At 59.7% G+C, this 21689-nt stretch overlaps 2 protein-coding genes across 2 annotated transcripts in view; one reads left to right on the top strand and one right to left on the bottom strand.

Moving 5' to 3' along the window:
* Window positions 1–21689, bottom strand: part of CTSK (cathepsin K) — a 71986-nt gene that overhangs the window by 41077 nt on the left and 9220 nt on the right. The gene's annotated exons all lie outside the window — the stretch shown is intronic.
* On the top strand, window positions 14480–18422 carry LOC130594956 (natural killer cell receptor 2B4-like). Its single transcript, XM_057401247.1, has 9 exons — window positions 14480–14570; window positions 16276–16596; window positions 16666–16944; window positions 17205–17318; window positions 17702–17766; window positions 17865–17930; window positions 18062–18127; window positions 18202–18261; window positions 18351–18422. The coding sequence occupies exons 1-9, from the start codon at window positions 14480–14482 to the stop codon at window positions 18420–18422; spliced, it is 1134 nt and encodes a 377-aa protein (XP_057257230.1).

Below are 21689 nucleotides of genomic sequence, written 5' to 3'. Positions count from 1 at the left end.
TGTGTGTTCGGACATGTGCATGTGTGTTCGGACACGTACATGTGTGTTCGGACATGTGCATGTGTGTTCGGACATGTACATGTGTGTTCGGACACGTACATGTGTGTTCGGACACGTGCATGTGTGTTCGGACATGTGCATGTGTGTTCGGACATGTGCATGTGTGTTCGGACATGTGCATGTGTGTTCGGACATGTGCATGTGTGTTCGGACACGTACATGTGTGTTCGGACACGTGCATGTGTGTTCGGACACGTACATGTGTGTTCGGACACGTGCATGTGTGTTCGGACATGTACATGTGTGTTCGGACATGTGCATGTGTGTTCGGACATGTGCATGTGTGTTCGGACATGTGCATGTGTGTTCGGACATGTGCATGTGTGTTAGGACATGTGCATGTGTGTTCGGACATGTACATGTGTGTTAGGACATGTGCATGTGTGTTCGGACATGTACATGTGTGTTTGGACATGTACATGTGTGTTCGGACATGTACGGACACGTACATGTGTGTTCGGACATGTGCATGTGTGTTCGGACACGTACATGTGTGTTCGGACATGTGCATGTGTGTTCGGACACGTACATGTGTGTTCGGACATGTGCATGTGTGTTCGGACATGTACATGTGTGTTCGGACACGTGCATGTGTGTTCGGACACGTACATGTGTGTTCGGACACGTACATGTGTGTTCGGACACGTGCATGTGTGTTCGGACACGTGCATGTGTGTTCGGACATGTACATGTGTGTTCGGACACGTGCATGTGTGTTCGGACACGTGCATGTGTGTTCGGACACATGTGCATGTGTGTTCGGACACGTGCATGTGTGTTCGGACATGTGCATGTGTGTTCGGACACGTGCATGTGTGTTCGGACATGTACATGTGTGTTCGGACATGTGCATGTGTGTTCGGACACGTACATGTGTGTTAGGGTGCATGCATGTGTGTTCGGACATGTACATGTGTGTTCGGACACGTACATGTGTGTTCGGACATGTGCATGTGTGTTCGGACATGTACATGTGTGTTCGGACATGTACATGTGTGTTCGGACACGTACATGTGTGTTGGGGTGCATGCATGTGTGTTCGGACATGTACATGTGTGTTCGGACACGTACATGTGTGTTGGGGTGCATGCATGTGTGTTCGGACATGTACATGTGTGTTCGGACACGTACATGTGTGTTGGGGTGCATGCATGTGTGTTCGGACATGTACATGTGTGTTCGGACATGTACATGTGTGTTGGGGTGCATGCATGTGTGTTCGGACATGTACATGTGTGTTGGGGTGCATGCATGTGTGTTCGGACATGTACATGTGTGCTGGGGTGCATACATGCGTCTTGTGCTGCATACGTGTGCGTTTGGACATGTACATTTGTGTTGGGGTGCCTACGTGTGTGTTTGGACGTACATGTGTGTTGGGGTGCGTACATGTGTGTTGGGGTGCATACATGTGTGTTTGGACATGTACATGTGTGTTCGGACACGTACATGTGTGCTGGGGTGCATGCGTGTGTGTTCGGACATGTACATGTGTGTTGGGGTGCATGCGTGTGTGTTCAGACATGTACATGTGTGTTCGGACATGTACATGTGTGTTGGGGTTCATACATGTGTGTTTGGACATGTACATGTGTGTTCAGGTGCACACATGTGTGCTTGGACATGTACATGTGTGTTCAGGTGCACATGTGTGTTGGGGTGCATACATGTGTGTTTGGACATGTACATGTGTGTTGGGGTTCATACATGTGTGTTGGGGTACATACATGTGTGTTTGGACATGTACATGTGTGTTGGGGTTCATACATGTGTGTTGGGGTACATACATGTGTGTTTGGACATGTACACGTGTATTGTGGTTCATACATGTGTGTTTGGACATGTACATGCATGTTTGGGTTCATGCATGTGTGTTGGACTTCATACATGTGCGTTGAGGGTGCCCAGGTGTATTGGGGTTCATACATATGCGGGTATATATATGTGTTGGGGTTCATACATGTCTGTTTGGACATGTACATGTGTGTTGGGGTTCATACATGTGTGTTGGCGTATGCACATGTGTTTTGGAGTTCATACACATGTGTTGGGGTGTGCACAGGTGTGTTAGGGTTCATACACGTGTGTTGGGGTGTGCGCAGGTGTGTTGGGGTTCATACACGTGTGTTGGGGTTCATACACGTGTGTTGGGGTGCGCGCAGGTGTGTTGGGGTTCATACACGTGTGTTGGAGTGCATACATGTGTGCAGGTTTCATACATGTGTTGGGGTGCATGCATGTGTGCTGCGGCTCATACCTGGGTGGATCACACGTGTCTTGGGGTGTGTATATGCCTGTCGTATGGGTACACGGGTGCTGGGGTTTACACGTGTGTGTTGGGGTGTGCACCTGCGTGTGTGTGTGTGATTGCTGGGGTGCTTACATCAATGTCGGGGTGTGCATCCACCGGGGTGGGAGGGACCTTAGGGCTCATCCAGCCCCACAGGCAGGGACCCCTTCCACTGGAGCAGGATGCTCCAAGCCCTGTGTCCAACCTGGCCTTGAGCACTGCCAGGGATGGGGCAGCCACAGCTTCTCTGGGCACCCTGTGCCAGCGCCTCAGCACCCTCACAGGGAAGAGCTTCTGCCTAAGAGCTCATCTCAGACTCCCCTCTGGCAGGTTAAAGCCATTCCCCTTGGCCTGTCCCTGCATCCCTTGTCCCAAGCCCCTCTCCAGCTTTCCTGCAGCCCCTTCAGGCACTGGAGCTGCTCTGAGGTCTCCCCTTCAGGAGCCTTCTCTCCTCCATGTGGCAGCAGGGGCTCCACGTTTTCAGCTCTAAAAGGCTCTTCTAGAGCCCCCCCCCCCCCCCCCGGGCACGGGGAGCACCCCGGGGTGCTGCGCCCTGTCCCAATGGCTATGGGTGTCCCCTGCACCCCAGGGGTGATGCGCGAAGTGGCCCTCAGCTCCCTCCTCTTCCTTGGGGTCTTCCATCCTCCAGCTTTCCTCAGGGACCTGCTGCTCGCAGGGGGAATGCCATGGAATCGGATGGAGCTGGGGACCCCCAAACCCAGCCTGGCCCAGCCCCGAGGGCAGCAGGAGCCATCGTGGTGGCTGCAGGAGCCGAGATGGGTGATGGCAATAAAGAGATGGCTCTGGGGTGACACAGGTTGTGTCCGGATCGGCACGGGATGGGGGGGACATGGGAGGTGTCCATGGGGACAGCGTGGCCCTGCCATTCCCGGGCATTGGCCGACTGTCCCCTTGGCACTGGGGGCTCTCCTGGGATACAGGGAGGAATCTGAGTGGGAGAGGAGATGACGTGGGGAGGAGGATGAAGGAGTTTGTGGAGCAGGGAGGAAGAGGAGAGAGGTCAGGGAGGAGTGGCGGTGGCCGGGAATGTGCTGACGGCAGGGAAGGAAAAGCTGCCACGTTGGCTGCTCGGGAGCACTCCCTGGGATGAGGGGGAGCAGCAGTGTGGGACCCCCATAAGCCCATAGTGGCCTGGGGGGCACACACACACCCCCCCCCCCCCGGTGCCCAGCATCAGGCCCATCACCCTGGCATCGGGGCACATGGAGCAAACCCATCCTCACCGGCTACCCCAGCCCCGGGAGGGGACCCAGCGTGCCCATGGGCTCAGCGGGAGCTGCGGGGGGGGTCCCAGCCCTGTGTGGAGCTGGGAATGGCTCTGGCAGTGGCTGCGTCGGGAGGCAGAGCGGGATCTCCCGCGGTGCGCGGCGGCCCATCGGTGCCAATGATAATAACAATCATCATCATATTTATACGGAGCCTGATGGCTCCGAGCAGCTTCCAGAATCCATTTGGAGGCAGCCGCTCGCTTTCCCTCATTCCCAGCGAGGTGCTGGAGCAGAATGGCCAAGGAAGCTGCTTGTTATCCGGCCCCGATCCGCAGCCGGGGGGGCCCAGGGTCCCATGGTGGTGGAGGTGGGATGGAGGGGAAGGGATGGAGGGGAAGGGATGGAGAAGGGATGAAGGGGAAGGGATGGAGGGGTTGGGACGGAGGGGAAGGGTTGGAGAGGAAGGGATGAAGAGGAAGGGATGGTGGGATTGGGATGGAGAAGGATAGAGGGGAAGGGATGGAGGGGAAGTGATGGAGAAGGGATGCAGGGGAAGGGATGGAGGGGAAGGGATAGAGGGGTTGGAATGGAGGGGAAGGGATGGAGAAGGGATGAAGGGGAAGGGATGGAGGGGAAGGGATAGAGGGGTTGGGATGGAGGGGAAGGGTTGGAGAGGAAGAGATGGAGAGGAAGGGTTGGAGAGGAAGGGATGAAGAGGAAGGGATGGCGGGATTGGGATGGAGAAGAAGGGTGGAGGGGAAGGGATAGAGGGGAAGTGATGGAGAAGGGATGCAGGGGATGGGATAGTGGAGGGGTTGGGATGGAGGAGAAAGGATGGAGGGGAAGGGATGGTGAGGAAAGGATGGAGAAGGGATGCAGGAGAAGGAATAGCAGAGGGGTTGGGATGGAGGAGAAAGGATGGAGGGGAAGGGATGGTGAGGAAGGGATGGAGGAGAAGGGATGGAGGGGAAGCAATGGAGAAGGGATGGAGGGGATGGGGTTTCACTTCCCGCTTGCCAGGGCACAACACCAGGGAGCACAACAGTAACGTGAGGTGTGTTTTGGCTCCTGAGAAGCTCCTTGGCAAGGAAAAGTGGATGAATCCCCACTGAAATCAGTGGCCAGGCAGGAAAAGTCTGTTCCCAGCCCCATGGGAGCTCTCTTTAGGATTCTCATTCCTTCTTCCCTTTGACCAGCACCCGTGGCTCCCACTGGTGCCCCCTCCATCCCTGTGATCCCCTGTGCTCCCAGCTCCTGACGTGCAGCCGAGGGGGATTTGCAGAGAGCTGCAGGAAACTCAATTTCCTATGGAAAAGCAGCTTCTCTTCACTCCGGCCTCCTTCCCCCAGCCAGTAAGTCCTTGGCTGCTTGGAAAGAGATTTCACAAGCGGGTCAAAGTCACAGGGATAAAGGAGACGGGGTGAGAAGGGAGATGGATGCTGTAGGGATGGCGCTGTCCCCAGGGATTCACCTGGTCCAGCCCCATCTAGGAGAGAGGTGCTGGTAAAGCCATCACTGGGGGTTAAACTGCTCTTGTTTACATCATTGTCCCCCTCAACCACCACTCAATTATTAAAGCCACCAGTGGAGCAGGCCAGACGCAGCGGTGATGGGCAAGCGGGACCCAGAGGAGAAGCCAGGGGATCTTCGATGCTGCTGGAGCATCCCCAGCGAGACCCGTCCCCATCCCCTCCATGGGGGCAGATCCCATTGTCCCCCTATGGGTAACTGCAGCACCTCAGTCCCACGTTAACCCCCGTCTCTTGCACACGGGTTTCCCTTCCTCCTGCCTCCCCTCCTCAAATCCAGCATCCGCTGGGAATGGTTTCATGGCACTTCCCCTTCCCATCACCCCGTGAGGTCGAGCCCTGCTTTAACGTACCATTTGAATCAGCTCTGCTCCTGGAGTAAGAGGCAGAGATCCATTGGAAGAAGCTGCAGTTACCATGGGATGGCTATGCCATGACCCTGGGATTGCTGCGGGACCCTGGGATCGCTGCAGGACCTCGGGATCACTGCAGGACCTCAGGATCACTGCAGGACCCTGGGATCCCTGCAGGACCTCAGGATCACTGCGGGACCCTGGGATCACTGCAGGACCTCAGGATCACTGCAGGACCCTGGGATCACTGCAGGACCCCAGGATCACTGCAGGACCTCGGGATCACTGCAGGACCTCAGGATCACTGCAGGACCCTGGGATCCCTGCAGGACCTCAGGATCACTGCGGGACCCTGGGATCACTGCAGGACCTCAGGATCACTGCAGGACCCTGGGATCCCTGCAGGACCCCAGGATCACTGCAGGACCTCAGGATCACTGCAGGACCTCAGCATCACTGCAGGACCTCAGGATCACTGCAGGACCCTGGGATCACTGCAGGACCTCAGGATCACTGCAGGACCCTGGGATCACTGCAGGACCTCAGGATCACTGCGGGACCCTGGGATCACTGCAGGACCTCAGGATCACTGCAGGACCTCAGGATCACTGCAGGACCCTGGGATCCCTGCAGGACCTCAGCATCACTGCAGGACCTCAGGATCACTGCAGGACCCTGGGATCCCTGCAGGACCTCAGGATCACTTCAGGACCCTGGGATCCCTGCAGGACCTCAGGATCACTGCAGGACCCTGGGATCACTGCAGGACCTCAGGATCACTGCAGGACCCTGGTATCACTGCAGGACCCCAGGATCACTGCAGGACCTCAGCATCACTGCAGGACCTCAGGATCACTGCAGGACCCCGGGATCACTGCAGGACTCTGGGATCACTGCAGGACCTCAGGATCACTGCAGGACCCTGGGATCACTGCAGGACCCTGGGATCACTTTGGGACCTTGCTGTTGCTGCAGGACCCTGGGATTCTTGCCTGATCCCGGCATCGTTGTGGGACCCTGGGATCAGTGCAGGGACCCGGGATCACTGCCTGGCTGGAAGGAGGGTGCTGAGCATCCCAGGATGGGGACAGCCCCGTGCCCAGTGCTTGGGGCAGACCAGGCTCCATCCCGGCTGGTACCCAGGGCAGGGCAGCACCAGGGATGCTCTCAGGATGGGCCATGACAGCGAAGGACACCCTCAGGTGTCCTGTTAGGGCTCTTCTTCCTCACAGTCCGTGTGTTCCCAGGCCTAATTCCTAACTCAACAGCAGGAGCGATGTCCCCAGGAGAGCATTTAGTCGGGAGATTGAATGAGGAATTTACTGCCAGCATTAAGACAGCACCAGATCACTTATTTATGAGAACTTCTTGACAGATCTGCTGCTCAATAATGGATGGCACGCAGCGTTTAGTCAGGGTCACCAGTGAATCATTCACCTCCTATCAACTACAGGAGGGGGTCTGAGTGATGATCTCCCCCACGTTTGGGGCTGGAAATAGGAACCTGATGCTGCCTCCAGTGACGGCGGCGTCCCTGCATCCCCTTGCTTGGTGCTGGGATGGGTTTTGGTGCCAAAGGGCTGGTGGCTTTGGGAGGAAGAAGCGTTGACGCATTTAGAGCAGCTCCTTGTGCAAGAGATGAGGAAGCCGGGTTCACATCACGTCCTCCAGGGGCTCTGAGCAGGGTAACCTCATCTTGCCCTGAATGGGGAAACCGAGGCAGAGGGGACGCTGTTCCCGGGGTCTGGAATCCAGGCTGGTCGCTGCCATGGGGATGGTCCCTGAGGAGTGGTGATGCTGGGGGGCTCAACCCCTGCTAAGACCCCGTTCCCTGCCTTGGTGCCTTTGTCCCTGGTCATGATGTGGACAGCGGCCACCAGCAGCACCAGCGGCACAAAGACCCCGGCCATGAGATACCCCTTCAGCAGGCAGTAGCGGTCCTGAGCCCCGCAGGACCCTGGATGATGCCTCCCACCCGTGTCCTGCGTCCCAGTGTCCCCAGCACCGGGCTCCGATGCTCCATGGGGATCCACCGTGCTCCTGATGGGTCCTTTGGTGTCACCAGTCCCAGGCACCAATGCTCCATGGGGATCCACTGTGCTCTCAATGGCTCCTTTGGTGTCACCAGTCCCAGGCACTGGTGGTCCATGGGGATCCACTGTGCTCCTGATGGATCCTTTGGTGTCGCCAGTCCCGGGCATCGGCACTGGAGATCCATCTGTGGGCACAGGGCATGGTGTGAGCCATGGGGCTGTGGCAGGGGGCAGGGGGCTGCCCTTGGGTACCACCAGGGCTGGTGCAGTGGGTGCCGTGGGTGCAATGGGTGCAATGGGTGCAATGGGTGCAGTGGGTGCAGCAGTCATTGAAAGAGGAAGGGGGATTTCCCCACTGACCACATGCCCATCCTGAGCTCCTCCACACGGCCAAGGGGAAACGCTGAGGGCTGGGTGGGCTCATGAGCAGGGAGCTCGTGTGATGACAGCTCATCCCCTGCTGCAGGCTGGGAGAGAAGTGATGCAGAGCAGCATGAGGAGGAGGACTTGGGGGTCTTGGTCCATGAGAAGCCTCCCATAACCTGGCTACAGTGTGAGCTGGAGCCCAGAACCCCCCTGTGCTGGGCAGCATCAACAGGAGGTGAGCAGCAGGGCAGGGAGGGGATCCTGCCCCTCTGCTCTGCTCCGCTCTGGGAGACCCCCCTGCAGCACTGGGTGCAGCTCTGGTGTCCTCAGCACAAGGACATGGAGCTGCTGGAGCAAGTGCAGAGGAGGCCACGAGGATGAGCAGGGGCTGGAGCAGCTCCCATAGGAGCCAGGCTGGGAACATTGGGGCTGCTCAGCCTGGAGAAGAGAAGCTGCGTGGAGAGCTCAGAGCAGCTTCCAGTGTCTGAAGGGGGCTGCAAGGATGTTGGAGAGGGGCCTTCATCAGGGACTGGAGCGACAGGACAAGGGGTGATGGGTTCAGACTGGAACAGGGGGATTTAGGTTGGAGGTTGGGAAGTTCTTCCCTGTGAGGGTGGTGGGACACTGGAATGGGTTGAATGGAGAAGCTGTGGCTGCCCCATCCCTGGCAGTGTTCAGGGTCTGGTTGGATGGGGCTTGGAGCATCCTGCTCCAGTGGAAGGGGTCCCTCCCTGTGGCAGGGGTTGGAGCTGAATGATCTTAAGACCTTGTCCAACCCAAACCATTCCATGATTCTATGATTCTATGCCTGGGGTGGACCCAACACAAGCCCGGTCCCCTCAACCCTCCTCCCTCCATCCTTGGACTCACCAAGAACCAACAAGGAGTAGCGAAAGGTCTTTGGGTTGGTGGGGTCAGACAAGGCGTCCACGACCACCTCGTAGCTCCCACTGTCCGATGGCTGCAGCGGATTGATCTGCAGCGAGAGGCTGTTGGGGTGGATGAGCAGCCGGTCCTGGAACTCAGGCAGGAAATCAGTGGTGAACATCCTCACCCTGGGCTTGGCCTCAGCAATGTGGGTCCCTTTGGTCCTCCAGGTGACCCGCACGATATCATGGGACAGGAGATGCAGGGCTGGGAAGGACAAGGACTGCCCCTTCAGCCCCTTCAGCAGCTCCACGGCACAGCAGAGACACAGACCTGCAAGGGGATGGTTGGGGTGGGGAGATGGTGAGGGTGGTCTCTGTCTTCTCCCTCCCAAAGCATCCCTAGGGATGGCGCTGTGCAGCTGGGATGCTCCAACCCATCTGCCCCGGCCTCCCAGACCCAAGAGCATCCTTACCCTCGGCTGCCACCAGCAGCACACAGTAGACAAGCGAGGTCCCAGCTCCAGCCATGTCCCCTCCGCATGTGTGGTGCTGAGCAGATGCTGCTGTCCCCGACCCATGGAGATGAGTCCCACGGCGGCAGGAAACCCCCCGGCAGGGCTGGCAGAGGGGATTGCACAAGGTTTATCGCCAGGATGGCCGCCGGTGCGTGCTGGTGGGTGAGGGAAGTGGTGGCTGGTGGTGGGACGGGCCCCATGGGGGAAGTGGTGGCAGCTGGTGCGTGACAGGACGTGCTGAGGAAGAAGAGGAAGGGGCAGCTCCCACTGTCCCTGCCCATGGCTTTAGATGAGCTTTAAGGTCCCTTCCAAGCCAAATCAGTCCAGGATTCCCTGGTTCTGTCTTGTGGAGATGATGAATATCCCAATGGAGGTGGTGGGACCAGCAGCTGGGGGTTCAGATCTCACTTGCTGGGTGGGACTGAGATGCTGGGTGGGACTGAGATGCTGGGTGGGACTGAGATGCTGGGTGGGCAGAGATGGCGCCAGTGTCCTTCCCCTGGGCATCCCAGCACTTTTCCCGTTGGGAACAGAGACCCGGAATTCCCAGGACAGGGGAATTTTCTGTGGGGAGGTTCAGTCCCTCTCCAAGATGCTCTTGGTGGGAACCTACAGGACCCATCCTCCATCCCTATTCCATCCCAAAGAGAAGCTTCCCATCCACTTACTGCTTCCCCCAAGGGATTTGGAACCAAGGCACAGCTCCAGGGCTCAGCTCCTGCGGGATGGGTGCTGGGGTGGTGGTGGTTAAGGGACCCCAGCCAAGGGCCGGGCTGAGCCCCCCCATTGCCCGACCCATCGCGGGTGCCGCGGAGCGCGGTCGGGTGCTGCCACCTCTCGGGCAGAGCCGCTCTCCGGCCTGGGAGAGCATTTTGGGTTCAATTGAGGTGATTTTGAGCTCTCCATAGTTGAGGTTTTTCCTCCTCCCATGCTTGAGGTGCAGGCGGGAGGCCACGGGGATGGGCTGCGAGAGAAAAGCACTCACAAAGGTGCCTGTTTGCGGGGGGGGGGGGGGCTCGGAAGGGTCCCCCCCGGGGTCCCCAGTGGTGTTATCCAGGTGAAAACCCCGTCGGGGATGACCACCCCCTTCCCACTCCCACCTGCACATCCCAAACCGTGGTTTGGCCGCACCGGCCGCATTCCCGAGCACCGCAGGGATTCCAGAGGTGGGGAAGCAGCCTCGGCACAGCCCCGTGACCCCCCCCCCCCAGCCGCCCTGTGCTTCTCCCGGAGCAAGTTTTGCTGGCAGGGGGATGAGGACCCGCGGATGATGCGCTGCATAAGAACACCCTCTGCAATGCGGTGCTTGCGGGAGGCAGCGTCTCCCCGTCCTCCTCAACGCTGCCTGCGCGATGTGCTAACGCTTCCCTTTCATTCCTGTCTCCCTTTCTTGTTTCCCAGCCTCTCCTGCGGATCCAGCTCCCTGGGCACAGCTCTCCCAGCCCGGGGAAGGTCTCCGGGAGGGAAATTGCTCCCTGCATGGGGAATGGAGCCTGGACAAAAGCTCTGATTCATCGGCTCAGCCCCGTCTCCGGCACCGAGGTTCCAGCCTTGCAAGATGCTGCTTTTCCCTTTGTAGCCTTAATTAGGTTTTTGCTCGTCTGCCTGCGAGGGGGAGGAAGGGGCTGTGGAATCCAGAGGGAAAAGCTGACGGAGCTGTTCCAGCCGCCTCCATCCAGGCTTGTGATGGGGGTCAGGCCGTGCCTCAGTTTCCCCCACTGATGGCCCTGAAGCGCTTGGTTGCAGATGGGTGATGGAGCAGGACCCATCGGCTTGTGCATCCCTTGGGCACACAGAAGGTTTCAATCTAGCAGGAAACCCGCAGGGCTGATCCCATCCCTCTCTGTTCCCAGTGCCGTGGCCTTTTCCCAAGATTTTTGCTGGGAATCTGCCCCTTCCCCACCCGTTGGACCAGTTTTCCCATAGAACCAGCCAACGGCCCCTGCTGGGGGTGGCTGTTCTGCAAGCGGGGTCCCCATCTCCTCCCAGGCAGCACCCAGTTCCCAGCCACAGTTTTCCTGCCGACATCCAACCTGGGAATGGCTCAGGACCGCCTCAGAGGCAATGAGCTTACCATAAGGAGATTAGCAGGGCGGATCGGAGGGCAGAAGCAGACGGCGGCACGATGGGATTAGAGGCCACCAGCATCCCATCGTGTCTCTTGCTCTCTTCCAGCAGCACTGCGGTGATGCTGCTGGGCAGGGGACAGTGTGGGGACAGGGGACACCGAGCCCCAGCAGGGCTGTGCTGGGTTTGTCCGTCCCTGATGTCCCAGGAAAAGCCTGGCTCATAGGAAAAGCACTCTCAGGATGAGCTCATGGACATCTCGCACTGATCTAAGGAGGTGGCATCTGTTAGCTGGGGCTGGATAAGGGACGAGCAAACTGTTGCTGTGCACAGATAACACGATGCTCCTTCTGCCTCGTGCTCCAAAGGAAGAGTTGGGGTATTTGGGAGAGGAAAGAAACCTCTGCAGTGAGAGGGTGACATTCCAAGGTGCATTAACACAGGCTGGGTCCCCACATGCCGATCCCATCACAGGGTGGCTCCATCCCAGCCCGGGGGGTCTGGCAGGATGGAGGGTGGTGGAGCCTGTCCCTGCTTGCCCAAAACCCAAGGGAGAAGCCCAGCCTGGGGTGGTTGGAGGAGAGCATCATCAACCCTTGGCCTGTTTGTTGTGTCCTCACCGTAAAACAGCCCGGAACTTGTCCAAGAACCCAAAATACAGAACATCACGGGAAGAAAGAGTGTATTTGTCCTTAATCTATGCTCAAGCGGGTTAACAGCTCTCCATGGCTTAAAGCAGCTCATTTCTTGAGGTGTTCGAGGCTGGAGCTGATGCACAAAGTGGAGCAGGGGCTGGTGACTGCTTTGCAGGCTCCCACTTTGTGGGGATCCTACCCAGCACACAAAAAGCCAGGGACACGGCAGGGAAGGGATCCCTGCGGCCGGATGAGGACGTGCGTGATGGCCACGGTTGCGCAGCACCAGCAGAAAGAGCAGCCCCCTCTCTCTGCAGTCGTACATCGGAGCGCCTGCAGAGAGAGAAACGTTCACGTTAACGATCCTGGATTCATGGAATGCTTTGGGATGGAAGGGACCTTAAAGCTCATTTAAAGGCACGGGCAGGGGCACCTTCCACTGGAGCAGGGTGCTCAGCACACGATGGGGTCGGCATCCCCGCTGCAGGACCAGCTGCAGGAGACGGGGCCGGCGCCGGGCGCCGTGCAGAGCAGCGAGAGGTTGCACCAGCCCCGCGCCTCGGGCAGGACGAGGCTCTCCACATGGGGCGGCCCAAGGGGCTCTGCGGGGATGGACGCGCTCAGAGGGGAGCGGGCACGCGGGGCGCAGCGGCTGAGAGCCGGACACTCACCCCACACCGACACGCGGAAGCACCGCGGGCTGACACCGCCGCCTGCCTGCTCAAACTCGGCCTCGTAGAGCCCCGCGTCTGCCGCGAGAACCGGGCTGATCCGCAGGGAAAGGGGCTCCTCCTGGAAAACTGCTCTCCCGCAGAAAGGGCTCTTGCACACGGTGGTGCCGTTGCTCCTCTCAGCCACCAGGATCACCTGGTAGGACCCTGCGTCCACCCCCGTTCTCCACTTGACTCTTGACCATTCCCCCAGGGGTTTCTTTGGCAGCAGCTCCAGCGCTCCGTTGGCAGGCACGGCTTGCTCCTCACACTGCACGGGTCCTAAAGCAGAGAGGGTTGAGCCCGTCCCCATCCCCACCTCAGGCTTCCCCTTCCTCTGCCCATCCCAGGCTCCTTGTGCCTGCCCACACCCTGCTCCTGCAGCACCCTTTGCCCTGCCCTGACCAGGGCCGGTTGCACCCCCTCTGACCACGGCATCTGCTCCTTCCTTTGTCCCCCAGCTCCTTCCTCGCAGATCCAGCCTGGGAAGCAGCAGGAACGTTGCCTGCTGGACCCTTTCTCTCATGAGCCTCTGTGCTTGCAACCCTGCATGTCAACAGCTCTGGCATGAGGCAAGGTACAAAAAACCCCTAAATGAAATGAACGCCCCAGAACATCCTAAAGCAGAGGAGGGTGAGCAAGGGACTGGGAGATGCTGTGTGTCCGGGGAGGGGGCACAGCCCCGCTTTGCCCATCGCCATGATCTGGGGCTCACAGCCTCTCACATCCTCTGCCTTCAGCCCTGCCATGGGGGAGGCCAAGCAGAGGCTGGGAAACCACTTTCAGTTCCTCCTTTGCACCCTGTGCCTGCACTTTACCTTCTACTGAGAAGGAGGCACGGTGCCCCATGGGGGTATTTTCTCCCTATATATATTTATCATTTAAGGCTCATAGAGAGGGAATCCCATTTCCAAAGGCCTGCCCTGGGCCTCCTCCTACAAGCCAAACCCTCATGAGCAGAGCGTTGCTTTTCCTAGGTGTGCAATACTTGAAAGAAAATAAGGCCACGTTTTAACCAGAATTCCTTCTTCCTGCCCCAATTGAAGCCTTAATGAGCTTTTCAGCCCTTCCAAAAGGCCTTTTCCCTTCCAGCTCCTATTTGTAGGGTTTGATTTCTCACCCAAGAGCCCAAGTGACTGCTCTGACCCCATGATGAGCCATTCACTTGCAAGCAGCAGGAGAAATAAAGCCCAGCCAGCCCCAAGAGCAGGCTCCCAAGGCACTTCCCAGCCTCACAGGGGTGCAGAGGCTGGACACAACTCACTGCATCTCCTGCGGCAGGGCCACACTTACCTTGGGCTCCACAGGGGAGGAAGAGGGGGACGAAGAGGAGGAGGGTGCGATGCTCCATGGCTACCCCAGGGAAAGGTGAGAATCGGGGCCCTGGCTCTGCATCCGTTGCCCCTCACATCTACTGGCTCCCGCATCCCCAGTCGCAGGGCTCCTTGCACTGGGCTCTGCTCCTCGATGGGCTGCACCCTGCTGCTGTGGCCTGCGGTCAGGGTGTAGGACCCGTCCGAACGTTACAAACTGTTTCTCTTCCCGAAGTGAGCCTCAAAGAGAAAGCACCCCCCCCCTCCCCGAACCCCCCCTTCCTCTGAGGTTTGCAGCCTCCGAGCCCTGCAGCCGCGCTCGCAGCGTGACCGCGGGGAGCCGGGACCCTGACCCCCCCCTCCGAGGGCTGGGCTGGGGGGGAGCAGCGCAAGGGCATCACCCGGAGGTGGAGGGCGCGGAGGAACCGTGGGGAGAGGAAGCTGCCTCAGGACGGAGCCGGCTCCGGGGGTGGGGGGGATTCACATCGGCTGCTGCGGAGCCGTCCCGAGATGCCCCAACACGGCGGGCCCATGGGTGGGGGTCCCCGGTGCGCGCTGGCGCTGCTGGTCCTGGCCCCGATGGTCACTGCCGGGGACCGAGGTGAGGAGGGGGCGCGGTGCTGGGCTGGGTGGGAGGTGGGGGCTCGCTTTGGGTGCAGGGGGAGCTGGTGGTGCTGAGCACAGGATGGGTGCAGGCATGGGGAGCTCTGGCTGCCGCCTGCACAAGGGATGGGTGCCGGCGGTGGTTGTGCCGCTCAGCCCGGGGTCCCTGCGGAGACAGAGGGGGTCTGGGTGGGAAGGTTTGGGCTGCTCCCTGTGTCCCATCCTGCCCGCAGCACACAGAGCCGGTTCCCTCCGCAGCCAGCGCAGCTGCACTTGGGGCTCATCCAAAAGAAGTCACTTCCCTGTCGGAGCAGCACCCATGACCCGAGCCCAGACGTGGCTTTTCCTGTACCCAGAAATGCAGCTCCAGTGCCTAAAGGGGCGCCAGGGAACCTGGAGAGGGGCTTGGAACAAGGGATGGAGGGACTGGACAAGGGGAATGGCTTGAACCTGCCCGAGGGGACACTGAGATGAGCTCTCAGGCAGAAGCTCTTCTCTGGGAGGGTGCTGAGGCGCTGGCACAGGGTGCCCAGAGAAGCTGTGGCTGCCCCATCCCTGGCAGTGCTCAAGGCCAGGGGCTTGGAGCATCCTGCTCTGGTGGAAGGGGTCCCTGCCTGTGGGGCTGGATGAGCCCTAAGGTCCCTCCCAGCCATTCCAGGATTCAAGTCCCGGGTGCTCCCACTGCTCAGAGCTGCACCAGGTGGGTGCTGCAGAGCCCGCAGCAGCCGGGGCTCAGCTGAGCTGCAGAACCTGCCCGCAGCAGGGTTAAAGCACACAGCGTGGTTAGACCTGTGGAGCACTGACCCTGCAGCGTCTCACTCCCACCTCCGGGCTGCATTTCCCCTGCTCTGCACGCTCACTGCTCCAGCACCACGGGCTGAGGGCAGGAAGGTGCCCTCCCACCTTTCTCGCAGCCTGCAAAGCTGTAGTATGCAATGGTCCTGGTGTCATGGAGGCTCTTAATACCTGGTATGGTGTGTGGGGGGTCCCCTTTGTCACCAACTGCAGGTCCTGGTGGGAACTGATCAAGAGTGGCTGCTCCTGAGCCTGCTCCTTCCTTTCCCCAGGGAGGATGCTTCTGTGTTTGACTGCTCCAGCCCCTGGTATCCCTGGATCTGGTGGGCACAGGGATGTCCCACCTGCACCCTGGGGCTGGTGGGGGCAGACATCCTCCTGCCTGTGCCTTTGCAACGCTGGAGCTGCTGGGGGTCTCCTGGCCATGCTCGCAGTGTTCACCCTGAGCAGGGAGCCAAAACCCCGCCTTAGGGCTGTTTGGGCTGAAGCCAAACCCCTGGCGGCTGATGCTTGGCTCCATGTATGTGCTGCAGCCCCAGCGCTGCTCTGACCGCAAGAAGGAAGCCACAAGGCTCTGGGGTGTTTGCTCGTTTCATTTAGGGGCTTTTTGTACCTTGCCTCATGCCAGAGCTGTTGACATGCGGGGCTGCGAGCACAGAGGCTCATGAGAGAAAGGGTCCAGCAGGCAACGTTCCTGCTGCTTCCCAGGCTGGATCTGCGAGGAAGGAGCTGGGGGACAAAGGAAGGAGCAGATGCCGTGGTCAGAGGGGGTGCAACCGGCCCTGGTCAGGGCAGGGCAAAGGGTGCTGCAGGAGCAGGGTGCGGGCAGGCACAAGGAGCCTGGGATGGGCAGAGGAAGGGGAAGCCTGAGGTGGGGATGGGGACGGGCTCAACCCTCTCTGCTTTAGGACCCGTGCAGTGTGAGGAGCAAGCCGTGCCTGCCAACGGAGCGCTGGAGCTGCTGCCAAAGAAACCCCTGGGGGAATGGTCAAGAGTCAAGTGGAGAACGGGGGTGGACGCAGGGTCCTACCAGGTGATCCTGGTGGCTGAGAGGAGCAACGGCACCACCGTGTGCAAGAGCCCTTTCTGCGGGAGAGCAGTTTTCCAGGAGGAGCCCCTTTCCCTGCGGATCAGCCCGGTTCTCGCGGCAGACGCGGGGCTCTACGAGGCCGAGTTTGAGCAGGCAGGCGGCGGTGTCAGCCCGCGGTGCTTCCGCGTGTCGGTGTGGGGTGAGTGTCCGGCTCTCAGCCGCTGCGCCCCGCGTGCCCGCTCCCCTCTGAGCGCGTCCATCCCCGCAGAGCCCCTTGGGCCGCCCCATGTGGAGAGCCTCGTCCTGCCCGAGGCGCGGGGCTGGTGCAACCTCTCGCTGCTCTGCACGGCGCCCGGCGCCGGCCCCGTCTCCTACAGCTGGTCCTGCAGCGGGGATGCGGCGGGCGCGCTGGAGCCTGGGCCCCGGCTGCACCTGCGGCTCCGCGGGGATGCCGACCCCATCGTGTGCTGCTGCAACGTGAGCAACCCGGTGAGCTGGAGCTCGGCCAACGCCAACATCTCGGCAGCCTGTGGCGCCGCGGTCGCCGGTAACTCATCCTCAGCTCCGGGCAGTCAGGGGTTAAGGGGTGCGCAGCCCCCTCTTGGAGCCGCTCTGGGTCCCAAGAGCACATCCCGCTGGTGCCAGGAAGCCACTTCCCCTCCTGGGGGTGGAAGCACGGCACCGGCTGTGGGTGATGTACCCGCGCTGCGGTTTCCTGGCCGGGTCTGTCCTCGGCGGTGATGGAGACTGTTTAGAAACGGTTGAGGCTCATCAGAGATTTCTCCTTCTCCTCTTCTTCTCCCCCAGGGCTTTCCAGCATCGCTCTAGGCTGGGCAGTGGCTGCGCTGGTCCTGGCCGTCGCCATAGCCCTTGTCATCACCTGCTACTGGCAGAGGAAACGCCGAAAGAATCCCCCAGAAGGTTTGTCCCTGTGCTTGTGGCACGGACAGATGTGGGGCCGGGCAGCTCCTGGATGCTGTCCTGGATGCTCCTCATGCTCTCTCCGTGGTGGCCCCGGGGCTCTTCCTCCTCCTGAGGCTAAGGGATAAGCCACTGGGTGCTGCCAGAGCACAAAGCCTTCACCCATCCCTGACAACGGAGGGTGCCCTGGGCTGATGCGTGGGTGAAGCATCCCAGCAGCCCGGACCCGGAGGCCTCATCCCATGGGGTCTGGAGGATGGTTTGGGTCTGGATATGCACTTCATTCCAAGCTGCAGCATCCTTCTCCTGCCCATTGAGGGCTGCCGCCCCCAAACGGGGTCTGTAACCCCCAGTGTCTCACTCTGACCCTTCCACCTCCCCAGGACACATCGAGCAGACACTCACCGTCTACGAGGAGGTGGGAACAGCCCAAACAGGCCGAGACCAAGTGAGTGCTGGGGGGGGGGGCTGGGGGTCCCCTCCTGGAGGGACGGGACCTCTGCTTGGGCATCCCTTTAACCAGCCTGGGGTCGCTTTCACCCTCAGAGCACAACAAGGAATGAGGCCACATCGGGAGAAAACACCATCTATGCCGTCATCTGCAAAGCACAGGTAGGGCCAGGCCTGTGCTGGGGGGGCTCAAGCTGCCCATGGGCTCGATTCCTTCACCTCCGTCTCAGAGTCCACCCCTTTTTGCCCAAACTTTGCTGTTCTTTGTGCATTTGGATGGTTCCTCACTGCAGGGCCCCAGTCTCCCTCAGGAGCCCGAAAGCAGAACCATTTACTCCAGTGTCCAGCCCACCAGGAAGGTGAGGTTGTCCCAAGCCCATCACCCGGGTGCTGGGTTCATCCTGCTCTGCCTAATGGATGTTCTGCTCCACAGTCTCCATCTCTCAGGAGGAAGAGGCTGGACCCAGCTTTGATTTCCACTGCCTATGCAGAGGTAAAGGGCACCGGACATGGGAAGATGAGCATTGAGCTCATCACTTCTTTGGGGCTGGGGGGGGGCTAAACCCAACCATGTCCTTGCAGGTTACGGGGTGCCCCAGACGCCCCCATGACAGATCGTGCCCCCCAGTTCGTACCAGCCACCACCTCTCCTAGAGCCCCAGCAGGACCATCCCTTCCCCAATGGGCTCCTCTTGGAGCACCCAGCACCCCCAGCACCCACCAGGATCCCACCCAGCAAAGCCAGGAGCTCCCTTGGGATGGAACCAGTCCAACAAGGGTTCAAACCCCAGCTGTGCCTCGGAGGCTCTTGTGACGGGAAGACTCGGTGATGGGAACCTGTCTTTGGAGGAGATGGAAGTGAAATTGGGCTGATGGGGTTATGGGGAAGGGGATAGACGTGGTGTACGTGTGTTTAGCTCCAGCATGTGATAGCGTGGGGTTTTGGGCCTTGGCAGGTCTGAAACACCTCAGGAGTGCATTTTTAGGTGTCGATACAAGCTGAGCTGCATGAGGCAATGGTGGTGCTTGTTTAATTAGCTTTAATAGCTATTTATAGCCCCAGATGTACCTTGGGCACAGAGAGGAAGTGGGAATTGCCTTGTTTGTGACTCAGAAGTGATCGGAAGCCGGTGTGCAGAGGAGCACTGCAGAGCTGCAGTGAGCTGGGCAGGGGAGGGGTGGTCCTCAGCACCAGTCCCTGCACTAGGCATGGCTCAGGCTGCCCCACAGCGAGCTCAGACTGGGGACCCTGCCCTGTCCCTTCCCATGGTCCATCCTAAGCTATCCCGTGCTCCTACGTGAGTGGTCCTGGGAGCCGGAGGTGGAGGAAGAGGGGCTCCGGTTCCAAAGCTCTTCCTAAAGGCAACTTCAAGGGATGAAAACGCAACGGGGCACTTTGATGGAAGCAGCGCCCCTGCTCAGGCGTGATGGAGGGCATGCAAACCCTCCAGTGCGGGCACTGGGGATGGGGTCACATCCTCGTGGCTGAAGCAAGAGCCTCATCTCATTCCCTTTGTATCCCCAAACGCCGGTTCCCCATGCTCCGGGTGAGCAGAAGCAGCTGAAGGCGACAGCGGGAGCCTGGGGGCTGCTGCCTCCCCCAGCACGGCTCCACCGCCGAGCTCTAATTCATGCTAATGACCTGCTTTTGCATAGGGGAGATAATTTGCAGCTCCCTGCAAGCGCTGAGGCAGCACTTCGCTCCCTGCCAGGGAAGTTGCCTTCCCATCGCTGCGCTGGAGCGGGATGCGGGATCGGCTCGGTGCCGGAGCAGCATCCTTGCGTGGCTGCCGTCGCGCTCGCGCTGACATCCCCTGGGGTGACCCTGGATCTGCTTCCCCATGGATGGGGGCTACTGAAGATGAAGTTAAACTGGGTCAGGGCCCAGCGGGTGCTGCCGTTGCCCTTTGTTCCTGGTAGCGTCGGTCCCGGTGCTCCGTGCTCGCGGTGGGATGGGGAGTGGGAAGATGCCAACAGCCATGGGGGCTCTGCCGCTCCCTGCACCCCTGGGCTGGTGCGGAACAAAGGAGGGATTCAGGCCTTCATTGAGTCCTTTGCTTTAGGCACCTGCCCTGGTCGAGGCCAGCAGCAGTGTACTGGGGCTGCAGCACATGCTGTAGCATCCACAAATCCTCCTTCCCATCATCCCCTTCCCACCTGCACTGTCTGAAGTGGGGTCACAGGGATGCCCCAAACTGGTGCTGGTGATCCCTGCTCAGGGGAGGTTTTCAGCTCAAGTTTTCATTGTGCACATGGGATTCATCCCAGTGCTGCAGGAAACCTGGAGAGGGGCTTGGGACAAGGGATGCAGGGACAGGGAAAAGGGAATGGCTTTAACCTGCCCGAGGGGAGACTGAGATGAGCTCTTAGGCAGAAGCTCTTCCCTGGGAGGGTGCTGAGGCGCTGGCACAGGGTGCCCAGAGAAGCTGTGGCTGCCCCATCCCTGGCAGTGCTCAAGGCCAGGTTGGACACAGGGGCTTGGAGCATCCTGCTCCAGTGGAAGGGGTCCCTGCCATGGTTTTCAATGAGCTTTAAGGACCCTTCAACCGGAACCATTCCATGGTTCTATAAAACACAGCACCTTTCCCCACAGCTTCAGTGGATGTGGTGCTGGCTGAGGGGCTCTGTTGTGAAACCAGTGACTTGTGTGTGAGGAGAGCTGAGAAGCACCCGGGCAAAGCAGGGGTGAATTGCCATGGCACTGGCACTGCTCTGAAGCTTTCCATGGGTAGGTGATGCTCAGCACCAGGTTTCTATCCTGGCACATCAGGCATGCAAGCAAGGGCTGGACTTGTGCACTCTGTGAGCCGTGGTGCAGGAGGCCCAAGAGCAGGCAGGAGAGAGGCAGTACACAGATGGGGTTATACATGGCAAAGCAAGGGCAGATTGCCACGTTGGTGGCACCATTACAGAGCTTTCTATGAGCAGGTGATGCTCAGCACCAGTTTTCTCTCCTGGCACCTTGGGTGTTGTATCAGGGGCTGGATGTTCGTGCTCTAGGACACCCGGTGCACTCAACAGCGGGGTAGCCCTCAGATGAAGTTTAGATGGCAAAGCAAGGCTGGATCTCCATGCTGGTGGCACCATTCAGAAGCTCTCCATGTGTAGGTGATGCTCAGCACCAGTTTTTAGTCCTGGCACTTTGGGTGTGGGAGCAGGGCCTGGATGTTTCCATGAATCCCTTTGGTTTGTGGGCTGCCTGAGAGTGCTATCCTGAGCTCAGCACACAGGTGGTGGAGTTTTAGGTGGCTAAGCAAGGGCTGATTGCTGTGTTGAAGGCAGCGGTCACCATTAAGTGGTGCCCAGCACCAGTGTCTGACCTGGTGCACAGGTTCAGGAGCAGGGGCTGGATGTCTGCATTTAGGGCACTGTTTTCTGGGCCCCATGAGAATGCATTCGACGCAGGCAGCACGCAGATGGACTTTGATGTGGCTAAGCAAGGCTGGATTGCCGTGTTGGTGACACTGGTCCGGAGGTCACCATGCGTCCGTGCTGCCCAGCACCACGTTTTTGTCCTGGCGCTTTAGGTTTGCGAGCAGGGCTGAATGTTTGCACTTAGCGAGCTGCTTTGTGGGCTGCCTGAGAGCACTGCCCTGAGCCGCGGGTCTGCGAGGTCTGATGGGGTGCATTGAGCCCCTGGGCGCTGGGCCGGTGCCAGGGCTGCTCCTCGCTGCTGTGCTTGTCCATGGGAAGCCTTGCACCGTGCTCACCGTCCCTAAGGAGCCGCCGTGGGCTGTGCCCCGGCCCCGGCCCGCCGGGTCGGGACAAGGCGCTCCAGGACCCTGCTTTGTGGGACCAAGGAGACGCGGGGCCGCGGAGCGGTTCCCGTGTTTGTGTGAGCGGTGCCTGCGGGGATGCGGGTGATGCGATGGGGAGCGAGGGAGGAGCGAGGCTGAGCCCTCCCCAGGGGATGGAGCCGGG

The sequence above is a fragment of the Pezoporus wallicus genome, unplaced genomic scaffold (assembly GCF_028554395.1).
Source record: "Pezoporus wallicus isolate ANWC-B61680 ecotype Strahan unplaced genomic scaffold, APGP_CSIRO_Pwel_v1 contig_12957, whole genome shotgun sequence".
NCBI lineage: Eukaryota > Metazoa > Chordata > Aves > Psittaciformes > Psittacidae > Pezoporus > Pezoporus wallicus.
This window is presented reverse-complemented; position numbering and strand designations above follow the sequence as displayed.